This window comes from Plutella xylostella, chromosome 18 (genome assembly GCF_932276165.1).
Source record: "Plutella xylostella chromosome 18, ilPluXylo3.1, whole genome shotgun sequence".
Lineage (NCBI taxonomy): Eukaryota > Metazoa > Arthropoda > Insecta > Lepidoptera > Plutellidae > Plutella > Plutella xylostella.
The window spans coordinates 501,293-520,792 of NC_063998.1; the positions used below are offsets into that span (position 1 = coordinate 501,293).

At 36.7% G+C, this 19,500-nt stretch overlaps 2 protein-coding genes across 2 annotated transcripts in view; one reads left to right on the forward strand and one right to left on the reverse strand.

The window, feature by feature from the left end:
- Nucleotides 1-10,638, reverse strand: part of LOC105383225 (connectin) — a 41,220-nt gene extending 30,582 nt beyond the window's left edge. The window contains exon 1 of the mRNA XM_038114368.2: nucleotides 10,523-10,638. The gene's annotated coding sequence lies outside the window, so the exon portion shown is untranslated. The remainder of the gene's footprint in view (nucleotides 1-10,522) is intronic.
- Nucleotides 10,639-12,860: 2,222 nt separating this feature from the next.
- LOC105386608 lies at nucleotides 12,861-19,202 on the forward strand. The gene is made up of 2 exons (XM_048627473.1): nucleotides 12,861-17,469; nucleotides 19,198-19,202. The coding sequence occupies exons 1-2, from the start codon at nucleotides 12,861-12,863 to the stop codon at nucleotides 19,200-19,202; spliced, it is 4,614 nt and encodes a 1,537-aa protein (XP_048483430.1).
- The last annotated feature ends 298 nt before the right edge of the window (nucleotides 19,203-19,500 follow it).

A 19,500-nucleotide genomic window follows, 5' to 3' on the forward strand; every position in this document is an offset into this window, starting at 1 on the left:
GGCTGGCTGATAAACCCCGCAGTACTGGAGAACATAAGTCTGGTGGTGCCGAGTGAGGGCACGCGGGGGCTGCGGCGCCGCGCGGGCCGGCTGCTCAGCATACCGCCAGCCAGGACCAACCTGCTAGCGAAGGCGCCCCTTACTAGGGCCCTAAGATTATTAAATAAAGTTAATGAGAGTGTGGATTTATATAACTGCAGTTTGGGTGAATTCACAAAGGTCACCTTAAATATAATATGTTATATGTAGTTAGTAAGATAGGAATAAGTTAAATTATAGTCATTGTTAAAAGTTTGAAGAAGTTGTGTTTATGTTGATTTATTTTATTTTTATTGTACTTATTTTAGATTTAAGGTTAAATGTATAACAAATTAGTATTTACTGTAATGTTGTGCAATTTTAGTTAAATAAATAAATAAATAAAATAAAAATAAAGTATTTGGAAACTTTAATAGTTGTTGTATTCTAGTACATTGTAGTTTAGGTACTGTTTAGTATTGAATTTCATTAGTTAGTGCTAAGATTCGTGTTACAAAATTATGAAATTACTCTAAAACGCTTGAACAAACTCCCTGGTTACTGGGAAGAATTGACAAACGAAATAAAACATTATTATACATTTCATATATTGTGTACACCATCCCACCATGACTCAACAAGATAACTGGCAACTTTGGAACCTAGTGGTCCGCTGTTCCGGGCTCGTCTGAATTGTTTGTTTGAAAAACTAACTGAACGGCCGCCCGACCCCGCTTGTGCAAATAATAGCCGAAGGCAGGTACTACGTTTTATTTATTATCATAATATTAGCAATGGCCAGCGGAATGGGGTCGAATGCCAAAAACTTGCCACAAATATTACTTATCAGGCGATTCAGGCAGCCCGCAGCGGCTGTGACCTAAATCCGATCTAGTTCATTTAAATAAACTAGTTTTTGGCCTACCGCGCCGGGCTACATTCGATTTCGGCATTGAAAACTTTGATAGCGTTTGCAGTAAGTACCTACTTAGTGTTAGTAAGAATTGTAAGGGGTTAATTGATTCTCAGATACGATCAGAAATAAATACTGAATTATGATGCAGATTACTAAATGAAAATTATTAATTTGTACCTAGTCATAGTAATAGCTGTTGAATGTTAGCAATCTTCAAATATTTTCTAGAACCATGTAGTTAGCCATCAGGTTCGTAGCGCTGCTACGGTCTACGGGCTACGAAGTTTCTGCGTAGCATTATATTTTTATCGAAAGTAATAAGAACATTTTAATATCTGTATACTTATGTATAATATACTGAATATTATCTACGCTGTCTCTATGCTTCAGTGGTGTGTATCCGCCTCTATAGTGACTTGTTGTTGTTCTAATCTAAATGCACTGCTCAAATTCAAATGGATGGATAGAGCTGACAGGTATACTGAAAGCTTTTATGGCGTTATCATTTTTTATGGTTATTTTTCTCAAAATTTCATAGTACTTGTACGAAAAACAAATATACGAAAACATTTAAAATGATATTGTTATGAACTCGGAGACAACAAAAGTTAAGACACTCATATAAATGACTCCCCAAATTCCTTCTCAAAGAGACAGCTACACAATTCCACATTAGTTTATTTAAAACATTTCATTTTGTTGAGAAACTAAAATTTGTTCTTTATTTAAAGTCGGTAAGCAGTCGTCAGCTCACACCAAAGTTTAAATAACTTGAGCGAACTTCGCCCAGACTTGTTCGAATCACCTAAATTTTTCTGAATATTATTTTCATGTGAATGCGTATTGTGAATCCGGCTAACTTTGTATGTTTGCATACAATATTTTGTTTTGGAATTAATTTTTGTTTGAACATTTATTTTTGTTAGGTAAATTTGTCTGTGGTGTATGGATTATTGTTGCCTGCCCAAAGGTTGCCTGGAAGAAATCGCTTTAAGCGATAAGGCCGCCATTTGTACATATGTGTTAGATTAAGTTTTTTTTTTAATTTTTTCATGTTTTTGTATACAAATAAAAAATATATATTCTATTCTATGAAATTGCTTCTCGAACGGCCTAGACATTCTCGCACGGGCATCTATGTATGACAGACAATCTCTCACATTATGGATGATCCCAAAAAATCTCTACCTATTCCAACCTCATAGCAGCTTCCTTTACAACACAAGTAGAACATGAGCTCCGCTTATTTTCCACAAACTCCAGCAGCGACCGCCGTCCTCTGTACAAAGAACAAAGCACATTATAACTTCGACCACACGTGTAAGGGAGCAGATTGTATCTTGTCCGTATATTAATTTGTAGTGTCGATGGTAGTTTTGTTAAATTTCATTTGCTGGAGCTCGGAGCTCGGGAACTTTGTTCATTCGAGAGTGTGGACAGAGGCGATGCTGACTCAGGGTTACTGTACGAAAAACTAAGTTTCGGAGCGCTGCTACTGTAATCACTACTCTATCTCATTGCAATAAACGTACGGATTGAGTGGCAGCTCTCGAATGTTCGTTTTTGTAACGTTAGAGTAACCTGTCTTAGTCTTAGAGTAACAAAACTCTAAAATACCTAACATGTGTACTTTATTCTATTCAATACGTCTGGCTTACTAGAATGGATTTTATAGAGTTATATTAGAGTGTTACAAACTAATTGTTTCACGAAGTGACAAAAATCTATACCAAAACTTCAGGAAACTACCACAAAACACTGGAAACTTTCTCTATGTTTTAATTCCAGTGTGGAGGTTGTGTCATGGACGACAAAAGAGCTACAATTAAACATTAAATTATTCAGGCTGAAGTTATAATAGTTAGTTGTACTCTAAACAGTACTACATCTACCTACAATATATATTATAAGACCAAAGCTCTATATGACGACCATAAAATCATAAGATGATTTTGTCTATCGCCTTCAATAAAAGAAAAACTCGATAGGACGAATAGAAAAAAGGAATAGTGAAGTTCTTTTTTTGTGACAAAGCTGTGTGAATTTTTGCACCTCATTTATTTGTGTATGAGTGAATATCGCATATTCCTCCACTAAAGGAATTCCGAGTTGAAGTACTGTCGACTGTGTCCCACTGACGTACTAATTAGACCAGCGGTCGACCCGATGTAATAATACTACCGTTAAACTTGCCACGGAGCGTACTGGAAAGGACAACAGCTTATAAATACTACGTAGTACTGACTTTAGGTAATTCGCCTTTGTTTTATTGATTCGTCCACTAATACATCATTGCTGCAAGTCTTTATTTATTCACATTCACAGTTAAGTATATAGGTAAATGCATATTTTGAAAACAGCCATTAGAGGTACTATCTTTGTAGATGACAGCTTAGGTTCTCTAGTTAAAACAGCGCTCTGTTCAAATAAATAAAGAGGAATTGGTATTACACATATTATACGAAAGATATTCTAATTATTATTACACTGTTTTATTCATATCATATCTGCAGCTGAAATGAAACTAATTACAAATTTGAACGTTTATTTCATGCAAAGGGCGCTTCTAAGAAGTATAAGCGTTAGTTGAAATTGTACTTTGTAAGTTACGTAAATAACTCTTCGTCTACAGTGACTTTGATATACGTGTTTATTAAAAATATATTATTATTCATTATAATATATCTAATAGACATATATGTTACGGTTAACGTCAGGTATGAATATAATATTAAAATTACACCTTACTGTTAGGCGTTCCTATCCTAAACTTTAAAAAGCTCCTTGGGATAGGCCAAGGATACATTCAGAAGTGAACAATCACAGGGTCGAAACTGCATATTCTTGTTCTAAGCGTGTCGGTGACAAACGTAAACGGTAGAATAGGCTGTGGTGAAGGAAGTCAGCCGGTCTGATTAGTTTTCAGTCGGACTTGACCCCCTGAGTCACCCCTTTCGGTTTAGTATAAGTACCAATTTTGCAACAACCTGTATAGTTTTCAGCCGCTGGCCCAGGGTTTACGGTAAAAGGTACCTACAGTTGACACGCCACTCGGGGGTACTTGTCGTGCACCCCCGTTCATTAGGCACTACAGATATGTACTAGATAAAATGTTTATGTCGATATAGAAATGTTTCAGCGGCGACTCTTTAATATTCATGTAGTAATTACACGCGACATGCACGGCAATGCCTGCGGATGGATATTCTTGCTTACGCTATAGGCACATTAAAAAGTATAAAACATAAATTCAAGATAGAAAAACAATTTGGGTACTAGAGGGACTACCTAATCTTCAAGTTTCAAAAAATAATAATTATGAGAATCAAACCTTTTGTTTAAAACCAATGTTTATATTTTTTTACTTGATAATGATTAAGAGCTATTTTTTTTAGATAAATTGCATCCTGAATGTTATCAATTATTAGTAAATACACAAAAACCACCACGAATAGTGTGATTTAGTACGGTAAAGAAATACATGTTTATCACAATAGATATTTGTCACATACAGATTACTTCCTATATTTTATTGTTAATGACTTCATATTGTAAAATGTGACTGCACGCTATAATTAAAACGAGACGAAATAAATCACATTATACCGTCCCTATGAGGGCGTGGGCTACACACATACAGTCATCATGGTTGCGTGTTTTTTATATTGTGTTTTTTTTTGTTTGCTGCGGAGAACACGGCAGTTGCCAGCTTTTGTGTAAAATTGAATTCGTCACGGCGACCGCCGCCGTCTGCCGTATATATTAGGTTTGTTACTATTATAACTTTTGTACAGTTGTGGCTTGTTGACTGGAGTCAACGGTTTGTAAAATGTAGGCCTATGCCGAGTTTCAGAAAGACAGCTAATTGCATTAAATCTATGTCTGTCTCTTTCTGTCTGTAAATTGTCAGAGCAAGGCAGCAATAATTTAAAGTCGACATTAGCTTAAAGCTCCTTTCTGCAACTCAGTGCCAATGTTTCATTTGCGTAAATCTATCTAAACACGACAGACAATTCAGTTTATCACGACTCTGCAAGTCATACAAGTTCGACGACCCTCTAGAACCCATAACCAACCCCAAACGTCATACCAAAATTATTACAAATGAGAGTATTTCCGCAGTAGGTATCTAATGTTGCTATTTCACATACAGTCGTCATTATCTACGCTTGTGTGGGTAACGTGCGGGTGATCGACCCCTTAAGTCCTGTTTGACTTGCCATTCTCAGTTGTGAAACCGACAATTACAGATCAATTTCTGAGTCATAAAAGATAAGATTCTGCACAGTTTGACAAAGGAGGGTGTCGGTGTCGATATCAAATAAGTCCATTGATTTGTTACAATTTCGTATTTTGGTAACAAAAAAAAATAAGCAAATAAATTAAGAGGCTGACTCGAATATTCTAAAGATTTCTTATTTATATTATTTGAATATTTATTATTAATTCTTACAGGTTAAAGGCCTCGTAAGGTGTTTCAAGGTTGTCATAAATATTCAGAAAGTAATAAAAAAGGCCATTAAAATTCTCACGTTAAGGTTTGTGGTTCATGACATGAAAAGGCACCTACATAAGTAGGTATTTTTATTTTGCAAAATATGAAAAAGCTTTTGCTATTGATGAAATAAATTAGTTATAAGTACAATGCAACCCAAAGCATATTTGTTTAGTCAAATAATAAACCTATTAGGTACCTACTTACAAAATTATTAAAATATGAATAAGTAAGTATATACTTCTTTGAAAGTCAAAGTAAGTATACTCGTACATATTGTAGTTCCATTGTTTAGTGATTCCAGAGAACTGGAATACTCGTAGCATTTTAGTTGCATTGAGAGTGTTTAATGGGCCTTGAAAGCGCTACGCTTAAGAGAAACTTTAATTCATAATTATAGCTTTTAAAGTAATAAATGGTGATTTTAATGAAAATAAATAGCTGAGAATTTTATTCATTAAACTTATTAAATGAGTGTCAAGTAAATACTTAATTAGTGTACCTAAATTAGTAGCTCCCTTTGTAATAATTAACAGGGTAAAGTGAGTCTGGTGAAAGGATCCAATGCACTTTACACAAACATTGGGCAGTCAGTGAATGACAACATCTGGCTGATCATTCCAGTCCAGTGAAAAACCCTAGTTTATTTAAAGCTCTTATGATGGTCACCGACATCATACATAATTACATCAATATGTAATAAACAAATCTAACGAATCTGAAACTTCAATTAAGATCATAAACCATTATTATCAGGTAACAGGCGACAAAATAAATAAATGAAAAAAAAAACTCTACAAAGCTCCCAATTCCTGAAGATTACTCTTTTCAGCGCGGCCGGATTTATAAAGTAAACTCGGTCCAGTCCGAACGCCAATTCTCTATCATTTATTTGAAATGGTTCCTGGAGAGGTCGTCACCCTATTCCACTGTCATCTTGAGAATAAAGACCTCTGTGGAGTGACCGGACTGGCCGGGACCGGGCTCAATCAGCATTTGTCACTTCCACGTGACCGGGCGGACTATTCTGGACACTCGTGTCGTTATCTAGAACTATTGTAAGGAGGAGGGCTTTCCTTGAGGTAACTATTCAGTAAGTTTAAATTTAATTAAATTTTAGGTATTTACTCAAAGTATGACGACATTGACGTCTTTGAGACCATTTGGTTCTGTAACCGGATTGTAATTATGGCACTAAGTTTTCATACAGTAAGTACCTAATAATAATTATTACTATGTTGTTTACCTATTTCCCAACGTAATATCTATAAAAAATTCTCAGGATTGCATCAGGATTGCTCGGCGGTCGGGAATCGGCCTAAGCTGTCAGCATTTTGTGCTTACATAAGTGAGGGTAAGGATTCGATTATTGCCGTGAATGGGAAACATAATCACGGCTGATACGATGTGAGAATATTATCGGTAAATACTGTGTTTCTGGATATCGACTACTAGTTATTATAAGTAATATACAAGTTTAGGTACAAGGAGAAAAGAGATTCAAAAGAAAATAAATTATATCTTTAATATAATACATGGCGTTGCAAATGTGATATTCTAAGCCGATAGGGGGTGACTCAGATGGTCATTCTGAACCACTTTTGTTCTACAAGTTTTGGAAATTTGCTTTTCTATAGAAACTTTGTTGGTCAAGTTTAGTGGCTTTTATGTTGTATCTCCTTAAAATGAAATAGAATAATTTCAAATAAGATAAAAGTCATTTTTCATTTATCAAAAATATTTATACTATTTCTGTAAGATTCTGTGTCAACAGTTAGTAGCCTCGGGCGGTTCGTGAAGTATACCGAATAATATTTGCGATTTGGAGTCGGCCATCATATTCCTCCCGTATATCTTGAGATTGTACTCCATTATTGACGTACCCTGCTGCATCAGAAAATCTACTTGCATTGTAAAATAAATTCCTTATTTCATACTTAAAAACCCATAAAGTTTTAACCAAACCAAATATTACAATAATAAATTCCTAATGGGTAAACATAAGTAAGCATACTAGCACTAATTTACAACTAAAGTTAGGTTGTTTATCGCATTTGTGACCCTTACGATAATTGTTAATACAAAATAAGTAAAATTTAAAAGAATATAGCGAGGAATCATAAAAAAATATATATAATTATTATTCTTTAAGTTCAGCGTGTTATTCGCGCGGGATACATTCGCTGTTTCACACTCACTAAGTACCACTTCTCTGAAACATTCGCTGTTTCACGCTCACTATCACTTCCCTGAAACAAGTATCTCTCAGTTGTTTTGTTTGTAAATTCATGTGTACTAAGAGAGCTCCCTAGTTACGTTATATTTTCCTTTATTTGCCATAGCCCGGAGATATCGTTTGCGAAAACAAATTTCTTGCACGAAAATAAATGTAGGGAGGATGTTTCTTACAGTAAAACGCTTTACAGGTATTGAGCTGAAGCCTTCTGAGAACTGTAAATTGACAAAAGGTAAATTGCTTTCTTAGTTATAATTGCGTCACTAGGCAACATGGCTTGATTTTTTAATTCTTTAAGAAGGAAAATTTTCATAGTCATACAATATTTACGATGTTGCAAAAATGGTATATTAAGCCGAAAGGTGGTGAGTGTGGTGACTGAAGCGGTCATTCGGATTACTTTGATTGTACGACTTTTAAAAACTCTTGAATTTTTGCAAGTTTTATTGTAATTAGTTTAATAAATATTATTTTGATTTTGTAAATATACATTATTCGATCCAACACTGCAATAATATTTCAATTAGGTACTTACGGGTACATAGCACCTTGCTATTAGAATTGTCTATAAATAGTTTTATTAGCCCTCTTAACAGTTCAAATACAAAATCTTATACTCAATAAAATAATTTTATAATTTACAAACAACATCCTTTAACCTTTACCGAAATCACTGGTGTTGTACGACTGTCAATGTGTGTTGCATTATAGCTCTAGATGAGATGATATCTATTCTTCTATGGTCTTCTTACTGCCAGTTTCAATAACTATATCTATCGATAGCTGACAGTTACTTTCATATTATTTTGACAGAATGCTACTTTTTATGTGTTATCGATAGTAAGAGTATTGAAACTGGCAGTTAGTGTATCGGTGACTTTATAGCTGAACTTTTATCAGGAAGGTGCACTTCACTCGGGGAGACTCCTGTCGTGTCCCTGGCCCTGTTGCACGGGTCCGTTAACGACGTAGATAAACAGGAATTACCATAAATACTGCGCTGTGATTGGTTGTCAGCGTCGACAACCCGTGACGCGGGCCCTATTGTCTTTCTTGGCAAAACTATGCGTTGGTTTAAAATGTCGTGATGAATTATTGTTCCTATTCGTCCATTATTGTGCATATTTTAATATAATATGTCAATTTGACCATATATACGATATATTTGCTTCAATAAAAAATACTAAACGATACTGATTTATTAGCATCGAGTATTCTATTGAAACTATTAAGTAGTTGGTGTAACTAGCGCCGCCGCCGCTCGGCAAACGAGTCTCCAACTATTAATCTTCCTTTTTTATTCCAACGTGAAATACGGTTTGTATTAAGTGGAATCATTATTTATTATTAACGATGCTGCTTCAAGGAGAAAATGATTTGTCTATTGATTTATAACAATCTAACAAAGGCAGGCCTTTCTATATTTGATTCAACTCTTGATTTATTGATTTGAAGAACAAAGCCTCATGAAAAGCATATAATATATCTGAAAAACACCTACTCGTCCTACGTTTTATTCATTAAAAAAGTGCGAATTCATCACTTACATAATTAAGGTTTTGTTTGATAATGTAGTACGGTGGCCTGCGCCTAAAAGTATACAGACGGAGTTTTTAAAATAGCGATCTCAAGCTCACATGCTGCTCAAGCACATCCACATAAACACCACTGCTACACACATCACACACAACACGTCCCCGGATTTATAACAGATGTAACTGGTCCCTTCATCATCAGGGATCGCTATTTTAAAAACTCCGCCTGTATACTTTTAGGCGCAGGCCACCGTACATAATTTACTAAGCGCAATTTTAAATTTTTTGTACGTTTGCTAAATGTTGCTTTTAATTATTTGAGTTTGGATTTTCACCAGGGAGATGGTACATAAGTGCATACATAAGATCCCCTCAACAGTGCAAACCAACATAATTATATAGCACTGTTACGATTAGAATAACTTTCAAAACCCGAATAAAACAGCTGTGCCATATTTTTTATTAAAAAATTAAATTACTTTGTCGACTGATTTTATTGCACCTTCTATTCTATTCTATTCTATATTCTATGCTATGAGCCTAATGTGATTACATATTATGCTTAAAACACTTTCAATCAAGTTCCTCACAGACAAAAAAAATAATGCTTTATTTGTTATGGTAGTTCCATACAGTCACCATAAAATACTAACATTCGTGAACTTATAACCTATGTTCATCCTATATTACACTAATATCACCGTCCAAAACACAAACTTAATCCGTAGTGGTCAAAGTGTCATGTTATTATTATGAAATAGCTTAAAACAAAAAAAAAACTGTTTACTTAATCAAAGAAAATCTTTTTTTCGATGGGGTATTAATAGCTATAGTAATATAATTTGATTTCCCACCACATATTATTATTTTGATGGATTTTTCTGCCTTTTAGTTCCATTTGTTAGCCTGCTTTGTTTCCCACTGCTGGCCTCCACTTATTTACAACTGCCTTCGATGTACATGGTAATCTAGTGCAATGACAGCCCAATTCGTTTAGAAGATTGCTTTATCGAATAATACCAAGGTCTCGCTGAAATGTTAGGTAATAATGCTATTTAAAATACCGAACCGTAAAACGAAAGTTTTATAATGTAATAATGATATGTACAAAAAAAACATTGTAGTTAAGTACTATAATAAATAAAAATAATAAAAATGAAAATCATAAAAAAATATATAACGAAATTTTTTTTTCATATAAAATGTATATAAATTCAATCCTACTTATGTTTATAAAAAATGCACAATGGACTATGCTTCATAGGAGCCCCATCTACAATAACATCACACTTATCCACACTCATACAAAAAACCACACTTACCGAAGAGAGAAAGAGTTTTCCAAACACAGCGCGAAAAGTCCCGATTCTCGTAGCGCACTCACAAGTTGACCCGTAGCGATGTCGCTCACACGACCGCGCGCCGCCGCTGACGCGCCTCGACTGAAGTTCAGACTGAAGGGACTCGCCGGTACTAGGCAATTTGAAGTTCGAATTGACCCGTTCGGCTTAATTAATATGGATATTATAGACGAATTAGTTCGGGTGCAGTGGTGTAAGATTCAGTGTCGCCATCTATTTGATACTCGAAGTTTGTTACGTTATAGTATCCAATCTGCCTCAATCTAGTTTATAGAAGTTATCGCACTTAAGGAATGCATATCTCTATAAAAACGGTAGTATGGAGGATGTATTTTCATAGATAGAAAGATATATTTTGTTATTTTAGATGTTTGGTACATGTGATTTGGGTATACAATACATAATGTATTTAGTTAAATGTATTTTAAATTAAGCTTTATTATATTTATTAAGCTTCCACAATTAAGGATTCGGACATTTAATTCCTAATTGACGTTTATATTTTCAAACACACATACATTGTAAGTAGGTAGCACAATGCGTAGTAATAGAATTCGCTCCCCACACTGCCGACTTAGGTAATAAGACCCGGTTAGGACTATTTCTAGATTGTAGACTTGCGGCGAACTCGTTAGGTCGCCTGTAGATTAACTTAGGTTAATCAAAGTTAATCCAACTTCGGGTTTAGATGAAAGGTTTCTGTAGTGGAGTTACGACCAAGTTACGAGTTGGGCCCTCAGTTTGTGAAATTATTTCAGTATATGTTACGCCTTCAGTCATGCTTATGATATTCAACACATCAGAAACACAATGTATATTTGCCTACCATATTCAGGAACATTTTGAGTTTTTTAAACTATTGTGGAAGTCTTGTTGTCTCGTGACAATGGGCTACAAATTTAATATCAGGTTTAAACCGAGCTTCCTGAATAGGACATCCGTACTCAAAGCTCTTGGATTCAATTCACTACTGAACTGAAAATAGAGACATATGCATGCCTGAGTTCCTCACATGGCAATAGTGCCAATAGTTTTTTAAAAAATTGCGAAAAATTCAGTGACATATTAGAGTGAATACAGGTGATTTTCGTCCGCATTGAGTGAGATATTTTGCCCAATGACAAATACACTCTAGGTATATTAGTTTTTTTATTTATCTTGCTGTAATCGCCCTTAAATCGTGTAAGGTTTCAGACATTTCCTCAATTCGATTTAGCAAACCGAATCCCCACAAAATCGAATAAAAAGTTTAAACAAACTTTTAATTTTAATTACTTGCTTACCTTCTTATTGCAAAATTTAAACGGAAATAGCTGTTGCTCTTAGCTACAAAATTTCAGAATTAATTTCATTTCGAATGCCGGGGATTTGTGCAAAAACACTATAGCAGTGTAAAATTGGATAAACTTAACGGAGATGGTACTCGTATATCTAACGAACACATACCTGGCTAGCAATTTAAACTAAGATTCCGGGTACTAAAAATAACACACATGAAATCAGGGTTGGAACTCATTAGGCCCGGCGCTCGCCCCTGATGTTGGCAAATTGAAAAATTGTTGCCGCAACATTCCTCGGTGACCGGCAGGGTCCAATCCTGTGGTGTTTTGGGGTAAAAACTCTACCCTTTTTCATTAACTCCGTGTTCTAATGTGGTCATGTCAAGTGTTGCTTTGAACTTTGGTGTTGTGTCATTTCATGAGTATGTGTGTCGCTGTCTAAACGCAAAACCTCATATAGGTACCTAGCTATACATTACTATTACAGTCCACTAAAATATCGAATAGGGTAAAAGCAATTTTTAGTCTAAATAAAATCATTACAAGGTTCGCACGTCTTTCAATCAAAAGATCCTCCACGCAAAATTCAACCTTACGGCCTTAACATTATGGTCCTAACCGAACCGCATGCGTGTGAGCCACCGGCCGGTCGCGAGTGAGCCGAGAACAAAAGCCGTGAGATAAGGATTGAATAGACGAACATTTTATTGCAAAAATAAGTGCTATAAATTATTGGACATTCAAATTAACTTTGTGAAACACATGTTGTTAACTTTATTAAAACAGTTACAGTGAACTATATACGCATAAACACCTATAACTGAGTGAGAACTAAGTGTACCTAAACGGATTGCAGTGTTTTAATGAATAAACTGAGCGAGTCATCGTGGTTTAACGGCTATTAAATCACTACACACATTATAACCTGCGTGTCCTGCGACGTGTCTTAATACGGTGTTTACCTACAATACCTACAAAGTGTTTTGCGTTATATAAGTTATATTTAAAGCAAGTTAACAATGGAGGATCTACTTATATGTCAGCACGAGCTTCTGGAGACCCTAAAAAGAGCTGAAACTAATTACAAAAAGACGCCTAAGGAGAGGATTAAGAGAAGTTACATAGAAACGAGGTTAGAAACATTAGAACAGCTTTGGAAAGACTTTAAAGACGGTCATAAGAGTATTATTGTGAAAATTACTAAACAAGAAGACAGAGAAGATTCATATTTCGAAGAAAATACCTATGAAACCTTTGAAGAGTTGTACACACAATACAAGGCCACCTTAAAGGAGCACCTTCAGCCGTTCTTGGAGCCATCTACTCCTTCTTCACCACCTCCTCACACTTCTACACCGATGGGTAATGTACAGAAATCATTAGATGATGAAGTTAAGTTGCCTATGATCGAAATACCTAAGTTCAGTGGCAAGTATGAAGAATGGCAGACGTTCTACGACTTATTTTCTTCACTCATACACAACCATAAGCGCTTATCACCTGTACAAAAGTTACATTACTTAAAGGGTAACTTAGTTGGAGAACCAGAAGCAATGTTACGCAATTTTACTACAACTAATGCAAACTATACTGAGGCGTGGAACCTATTAGTGAAGCGATACAACAACAAGAGATTTAATTGCAATGCATTATTGAAGTTATTATTTACACATAAATCAATCAACACGGAGTCGGCGAGTTTAATTAAACAATTAGTAGACACCTTTTCTACCTGTTTGAATGCTTTGAAAAATATGGAAGTGCAAACTGATACCTGGGACTTGTTGATTGTCTACTTGGTCGTATCAAAGTTGGATACTGAGTCTATGAGACAGTGGGAACAGCATCTAAGCGGAAGCAGCATTGAATTGCCTACCTGGTCGGAACTGCGAGACTTTCTAGAAGCTAGATTCAGATCATTAGAGATGATAGACAATAATAAGATCACTACGCAGAGGACAAGTCAACCTAAACCTATTGTGAAACCTAAGACCTTCCATACAAACATGAACAGAGACGTGAAAACACACGACATCAAGTGTGCAATGTGCAGCGGAGAGCACTACATCTACAATTGCAAGAAATTCGGAGAGATGCCTACTAACGAGAGACAGAACTTCGTGCAGACCAACAAGCTATGCTTCAACTGCCTCGCGCCGTCCCACTCGGTGCTGAGATGCCGGCAGGCGGCGTGCTGCAGGCGCTGCGGGCGGCGCCACCACTCACTCCTGCACTTCGAGCGAGAGCAGAACACGGAGAAGCCCACTGAGAGTCAAACTACGAGTACATCTACAGGTATTTCGAGCGAGTCGTCGTCGAGAGGTAAGCCTTTGTCTAATGATACACACATTGTAACCAATTTTTCTAGTGAGCAAATGAAACCTAACTGTGTACTTTTAGCTACTGCTAATGTGATAGTTGAGAGTAAAAATGGTTGCAAATATATGATTAGAGCTTTATTAGACCAAGGGTCACAGGCATCATTTGTAACAGAGGCGACCGTTCAATTACTTAATCTTAAACGAGAATCAGTAAGTGGTTGGGTGTCAAGCTTGGGAGACGGGCAAACGAGAATTAAACACATGGTCTCACTTTGCGTGAAATCACGCCACAATCCCAAGGCATCAGTTCGAGTAGAAGCGTACGTACTACGTTCACTTACAACACTTTTACCCACTACTAAACTTAGCACACCTGACGGGTTAAACTTCGAGAATTTAGAGTTAGCTGACCCAGGGTATGCCACACCAGGGAGAATCGACATTCTACTTGGAGCGGAGATCTACAGCGACGTTCTACTGGACGGCGTCATCAAACATCCAAAAGGTAACTTACTGGCACAGAATACTATTCTAGGTTGGGTGTTATCTGGAAGGATATCTCGAGAACCAATCACCGCGCAGAGAAATATCACAAGCTTGCATGTTCATGTTAAAGAAGATGAGATGCTGAAGCTATTTTGGGAGTTAGAAAACGAGCCTAATAAAATAGAAAAGAAATTATCAAGAGAAGAAGAAAATTGTGAAGAGTTCTACAATGCTACAACAGTTAGAGACGAGGAAGGAAGGTATGTAGTAAAGCTTCCATTTAAAAGCGAGAACCCAGAGTGTCAAAATGGTCGATTGAGAGAAGTAGCTGCCAAGAGATTCGAGTACTTAGAGAGAAAGCTGACTAAAAACACTAAACTTCGCGAAGAATATCATAAGGTAATGGATGAATATATACAATTAGAGCATATGGTTCCGGTGCAAGCAGCTGATATCGCCAATCCTAAAGCAGTGTATCTTCCTCATCATGCTGTCCTGAGGGATGACAAAGACACAACAAAAGTTCGAGTTGTTTTCGACGCATCGTGTAAAGGTATGAATAACAAGTCGCTCAATGATGATCTCCTAGTAGGTCCTAAATTACAACAAGACTTACGACACATCTTGATGCGGTGGAGAACACACAAAATCTGTATAACTGCAGACATTGTCAAAATGTATCGAATGGTACGCGTAGCTGATGAAGATACTGACTTCCAGAGAATATTGTGGAGAGATGCACCAGATAAGCCGATTGAACACTACAGACTTTTGAGGCTAACTTTCGGGACTGCTTGTGCACCTTATCTTGCTGTGAAATCTCTACAAAGGCTAGCAGATGACGAGAAACATAAATATCCACTCGCTGCAGAGATAACGAAGACGGATTTCTACATCGATGACCTTTTGACAGGATGCGACACAGAAGAAGAAGCCCTAACAATCTACAATGAGATGAATGACTTAATGAGAGCAGGTGGGTTCGACCTTCAAAAATGGAGTAGCAACAATGAGAACGTGATGAAATACATAAGTGAGAACAAGCGAGCTGATCAAGAAGTTCCCCTCAAGGTCAACAGTTTGGTGAAAATACTAGGAGTGTGTTGGAATCGGGATACAGATAGTTTTGAATATACATTGAATATGTTAGAGCCGAGACACCCGATTACCAAACGTCATATTCTTTCTGAGGTAGCCCAACTGTACGACCCTGAAGGATGGATTGCGCCTGTCGTCGTTGTGGCGAAAATGATCATACAGAAGTTATGGAAGACAGGCCTAGACTGGGATGATTCTGTAGAAGGTGAGCTACTTGAAGAGTGGTTAACTTACAGACAAGATTTGAGCAACATTAAACACATCACGATACCAAGGTGGTCACACAACTCCACTACGTCGAAGACGGAGTTACATGTGTTCGCAGACGCTTCCCAGGCAGCTTATGGAGCAGCGGTTTATATCCGAGTCATTGAAAACGAAAACGTTTATGTGAGCCTCATTACTGCCAAAACCAAAGTTGCACCTGTGGAAAAGCAAATTTCTATTCCTCGACTAGAGTTATGCGGCGCAGCTATGGCAGCTGCACTAATCTCAGAAGTATCTCAGGTATTGAACATCAACAAGGAAAATCTGCACGCGTGGACAGACTCAACCATCGTCTTGGCATGGTTGAAAGGTGGAGCAAGTAGATGGAGCACATTCGTGAGCAACCGAGTGTCCACTATACTCAACATATTAGACTACGAGCAGTGGGGTCATGTTGCTACAGACATGAACCCAGCAGACTATGCCTCAAGAGGATTACCAGCTTCACAATTATCGAGTCAGTCATTATGGTGGAGCGGTCCCGCTTGGCTATCTGAAAACGACATTAATGTCAGCACACCAGACATTGAAGATACTCATGAAGAAGAGAAAGTGAAGACTTTAACCGCTTTGATAAACACAGAAGATGAGCTAATTTGGACAAAGTTTTCAAACTTACAGAGAATGTTGAGAGTTATTTCTTATTGCAGAAGATGGCTGAACTTAAAAGAAGCTAAAGAGAAACGCGAGAAACATACACAATTTATAACAGCAGAAGAAATAAAACAAACGTTGGAAAGTTGTATAAAACAAGCACAAGAGATAGAATTCAAAGACGAGATAAAGCAGTTAAAGTCTGAAGGAAGTGTCCCCAAAAAGAGTAAACTCCGTAATCTTTGCCCCCTTCTTGATGAAAGTGGCATATTAAGAGTCGGCGGTCGTATCCAACAATCGCATACGGACTATGACACACAGCATCCTATAATATTACCTGCTACGAGTCATCTTAGCAGACTAATTATTGTAGATGCCCACCAGAAGACAATGCACGGAGGACCCCAACTAATGCTGAATTATTTGAGGTCTAAATTCTGGATTATGCGAGCGAGGGACCTATCCAAGAAGAGTTATCGAGAGTGTGTAACGTGCATCCGATACTCTGTGAAGAATACAACTCAAATAATGGGACAGTTGCCAGAAGTGAGACTGAAACCCAACAGACCCTTCAAGTCAGCAGGTGTCGATTACGCAGGACCCATCAACATTAGGTTTTCACCCGGTAGAGGTTCGAAATCCTACAAGGGATACATATGTTTATTTGTGTGTATGGTGACCCGCGCCATCCACCTTGAAGCTGTCACGGACCTGACTTCAAAGGGCTTTATCGCAGCGTTTAGGCGATTTACTGGAAGAAGAGGCCATTGTTATGACCTCTATAGCGACAATGGCACCAACTTTATCGGCGCAGACAAGCAGTTGAGAGAGATGTTCAACAGCGCCAAATCTACATTTCCAGGTGAGTTAGCAGAGTTACTAAGTTTAGAACGCACCACATGGCATTTCATCCCCCCCCGGGCCCCGAACTTTGGCGGAATTTGGGAAAGTGGAGTGCGCAGTACCAAGACGCATCTAAAAAAGGTAATCTCAGACACTACACTTACGTACGAGGAACTAGCTACCGTCTTATCCCAAGTGGAGGCTTGTTTAAATTCGCGGCCAATAACTGTGCTGAGTGACAACCCGAATGACCCCCTCCCCTTGACACCGGGCCACTTTCTGATAGGTGAACCTTTATTAAACTTGAGCGATGAGAACTATACACTATGTAATTCAAATCACCTAGAAAGATGGAGATTAGTTCAAAAAATGGTCACCGATTTCTGGAACAGATGGTATAAAGAATATTTGGTAACGTTAAATCAAAGATATAAGTGGAACACAAAGAATGCTGAGCCAGAAATCGATGATGTAGTTATATTAAAGGAAGACAATATTCCACCTAGCAAGTGGATTTTAGGCAAAATTGTACAAAAACATGTCGGTCCTGATAATATTACACGCGTTGTATCCGTCAAGTGTAAAAACGGCATCTTTAAACGACCTGTGAGTAAAATATGTGTCTTACCTGTAAATAAATTTAGCACCTAATTACTATAATTAGTTATCCGAGTAAATTTAAATGATAAAGTTATAAAAATAACTACTTAAACTATCTTTACCTACCTAAGTATTATGTATTCTACGTTCCTATAGCTACTTATAAACTAGATTATAATACTTACCTTTGAACTTATAAACTAAAATAATTAATGTAGGTACTTACCTTTATACTTACCTTAGATGTGTAATACTTACCTGTTGCTTATATGCTACATTAACTAATGTGTATACCTACAAAATAAGATTAATCTTAGTTACATACTTACCTGTGTCATAATAAGACTCATACATAAGTTCATAAACCTGAGTTGTTATTGTTAAAGATAGATATCAATTGTTATTTTTGTGTTAGTATATAGTATGGTGGGCGGTTAAATAAGAAATTCATATTTAAACTTAGCCATGTATTTACATAAGAATGTCAGTCACTAGTTCTTTAAATTGAGTACCTACGTATAAGTACATCTGTTGTTTTAAAATACATACACCATACTTGCTTAATAATTAAGTCATAAAATACATTGTGTTATTATTCCTTGAGTTAGGTATCTTATATTGTACTTAAATATTTCAAATTTCGTTGCATATTTTGTGTTTACTTAATGATTTTTTGTATTTAAATTGTTTAAAGAACTGCGTCCTTTGGTGGGCGGAATGTCTAAACGCAAAACCTCATATAGGTACCTAGCTATACATTACTATTACAGTCCACTAAAATATCGAATAGGGTAAAAGCAATTTTTAGTCTAAATAAAATCATTACAAGGTTCGCACGTCTTTCAATCAAAAGATCCTCCACGCAAAATTCAACCTTACGGCCTTAACAGTCGCTTTAATATGGGTTGCCAACGTAAACCAAATCTATATTATAATCTAAATAATTAAACCACGTTTAGCGGGAGTTTCAGGCGGTATGTGACACACTTATAAGCGTTTGATAGTTCTAGCCTTAGTTAAACAGTAACCCCAATGTTTTTTTCCGAATGTTTTGGCTAGAGGTTCTTTAATTTAGATTTTATAGATTATTTGTTGAAAAATGTGATAGCATCATAGCACCGACTAATTAACATGTATGCCCACCCAGAGTAAGGGCAGCTTTCAATACCGGCGGTGAAGTGGCGTCTGCATAGAAATTGACTCCTCGGCCTCCACACACTTCGGTATAAAATATATCATCGGTACGTGTCCTGAGTAAGGCCATATTTTACTTTTATATCCTAATATTCGTCACGCCGCCGCCTTCAAATGAATTTAAACCTTTTTCATGTCCGGTTCGGATGGCGTTGGTCGCTGCGTGAACTGTAGGTAGAGAGATTTTTCGGTAGCTTCCTACCATTGACTTCAATACCGTATTTATTGGGTGAATTTTTTGTATAAAACATGAATC

What these genes read in the sequence shown, in the direction of transcription:
- LOC105386608 (XM_048627473.1), top strand. Translation starts at nt 12,861, where the DNA reads ATGGAGGATCTACTTATATGTCAGCACGAGCTTCTGGAGACCCTAAAA.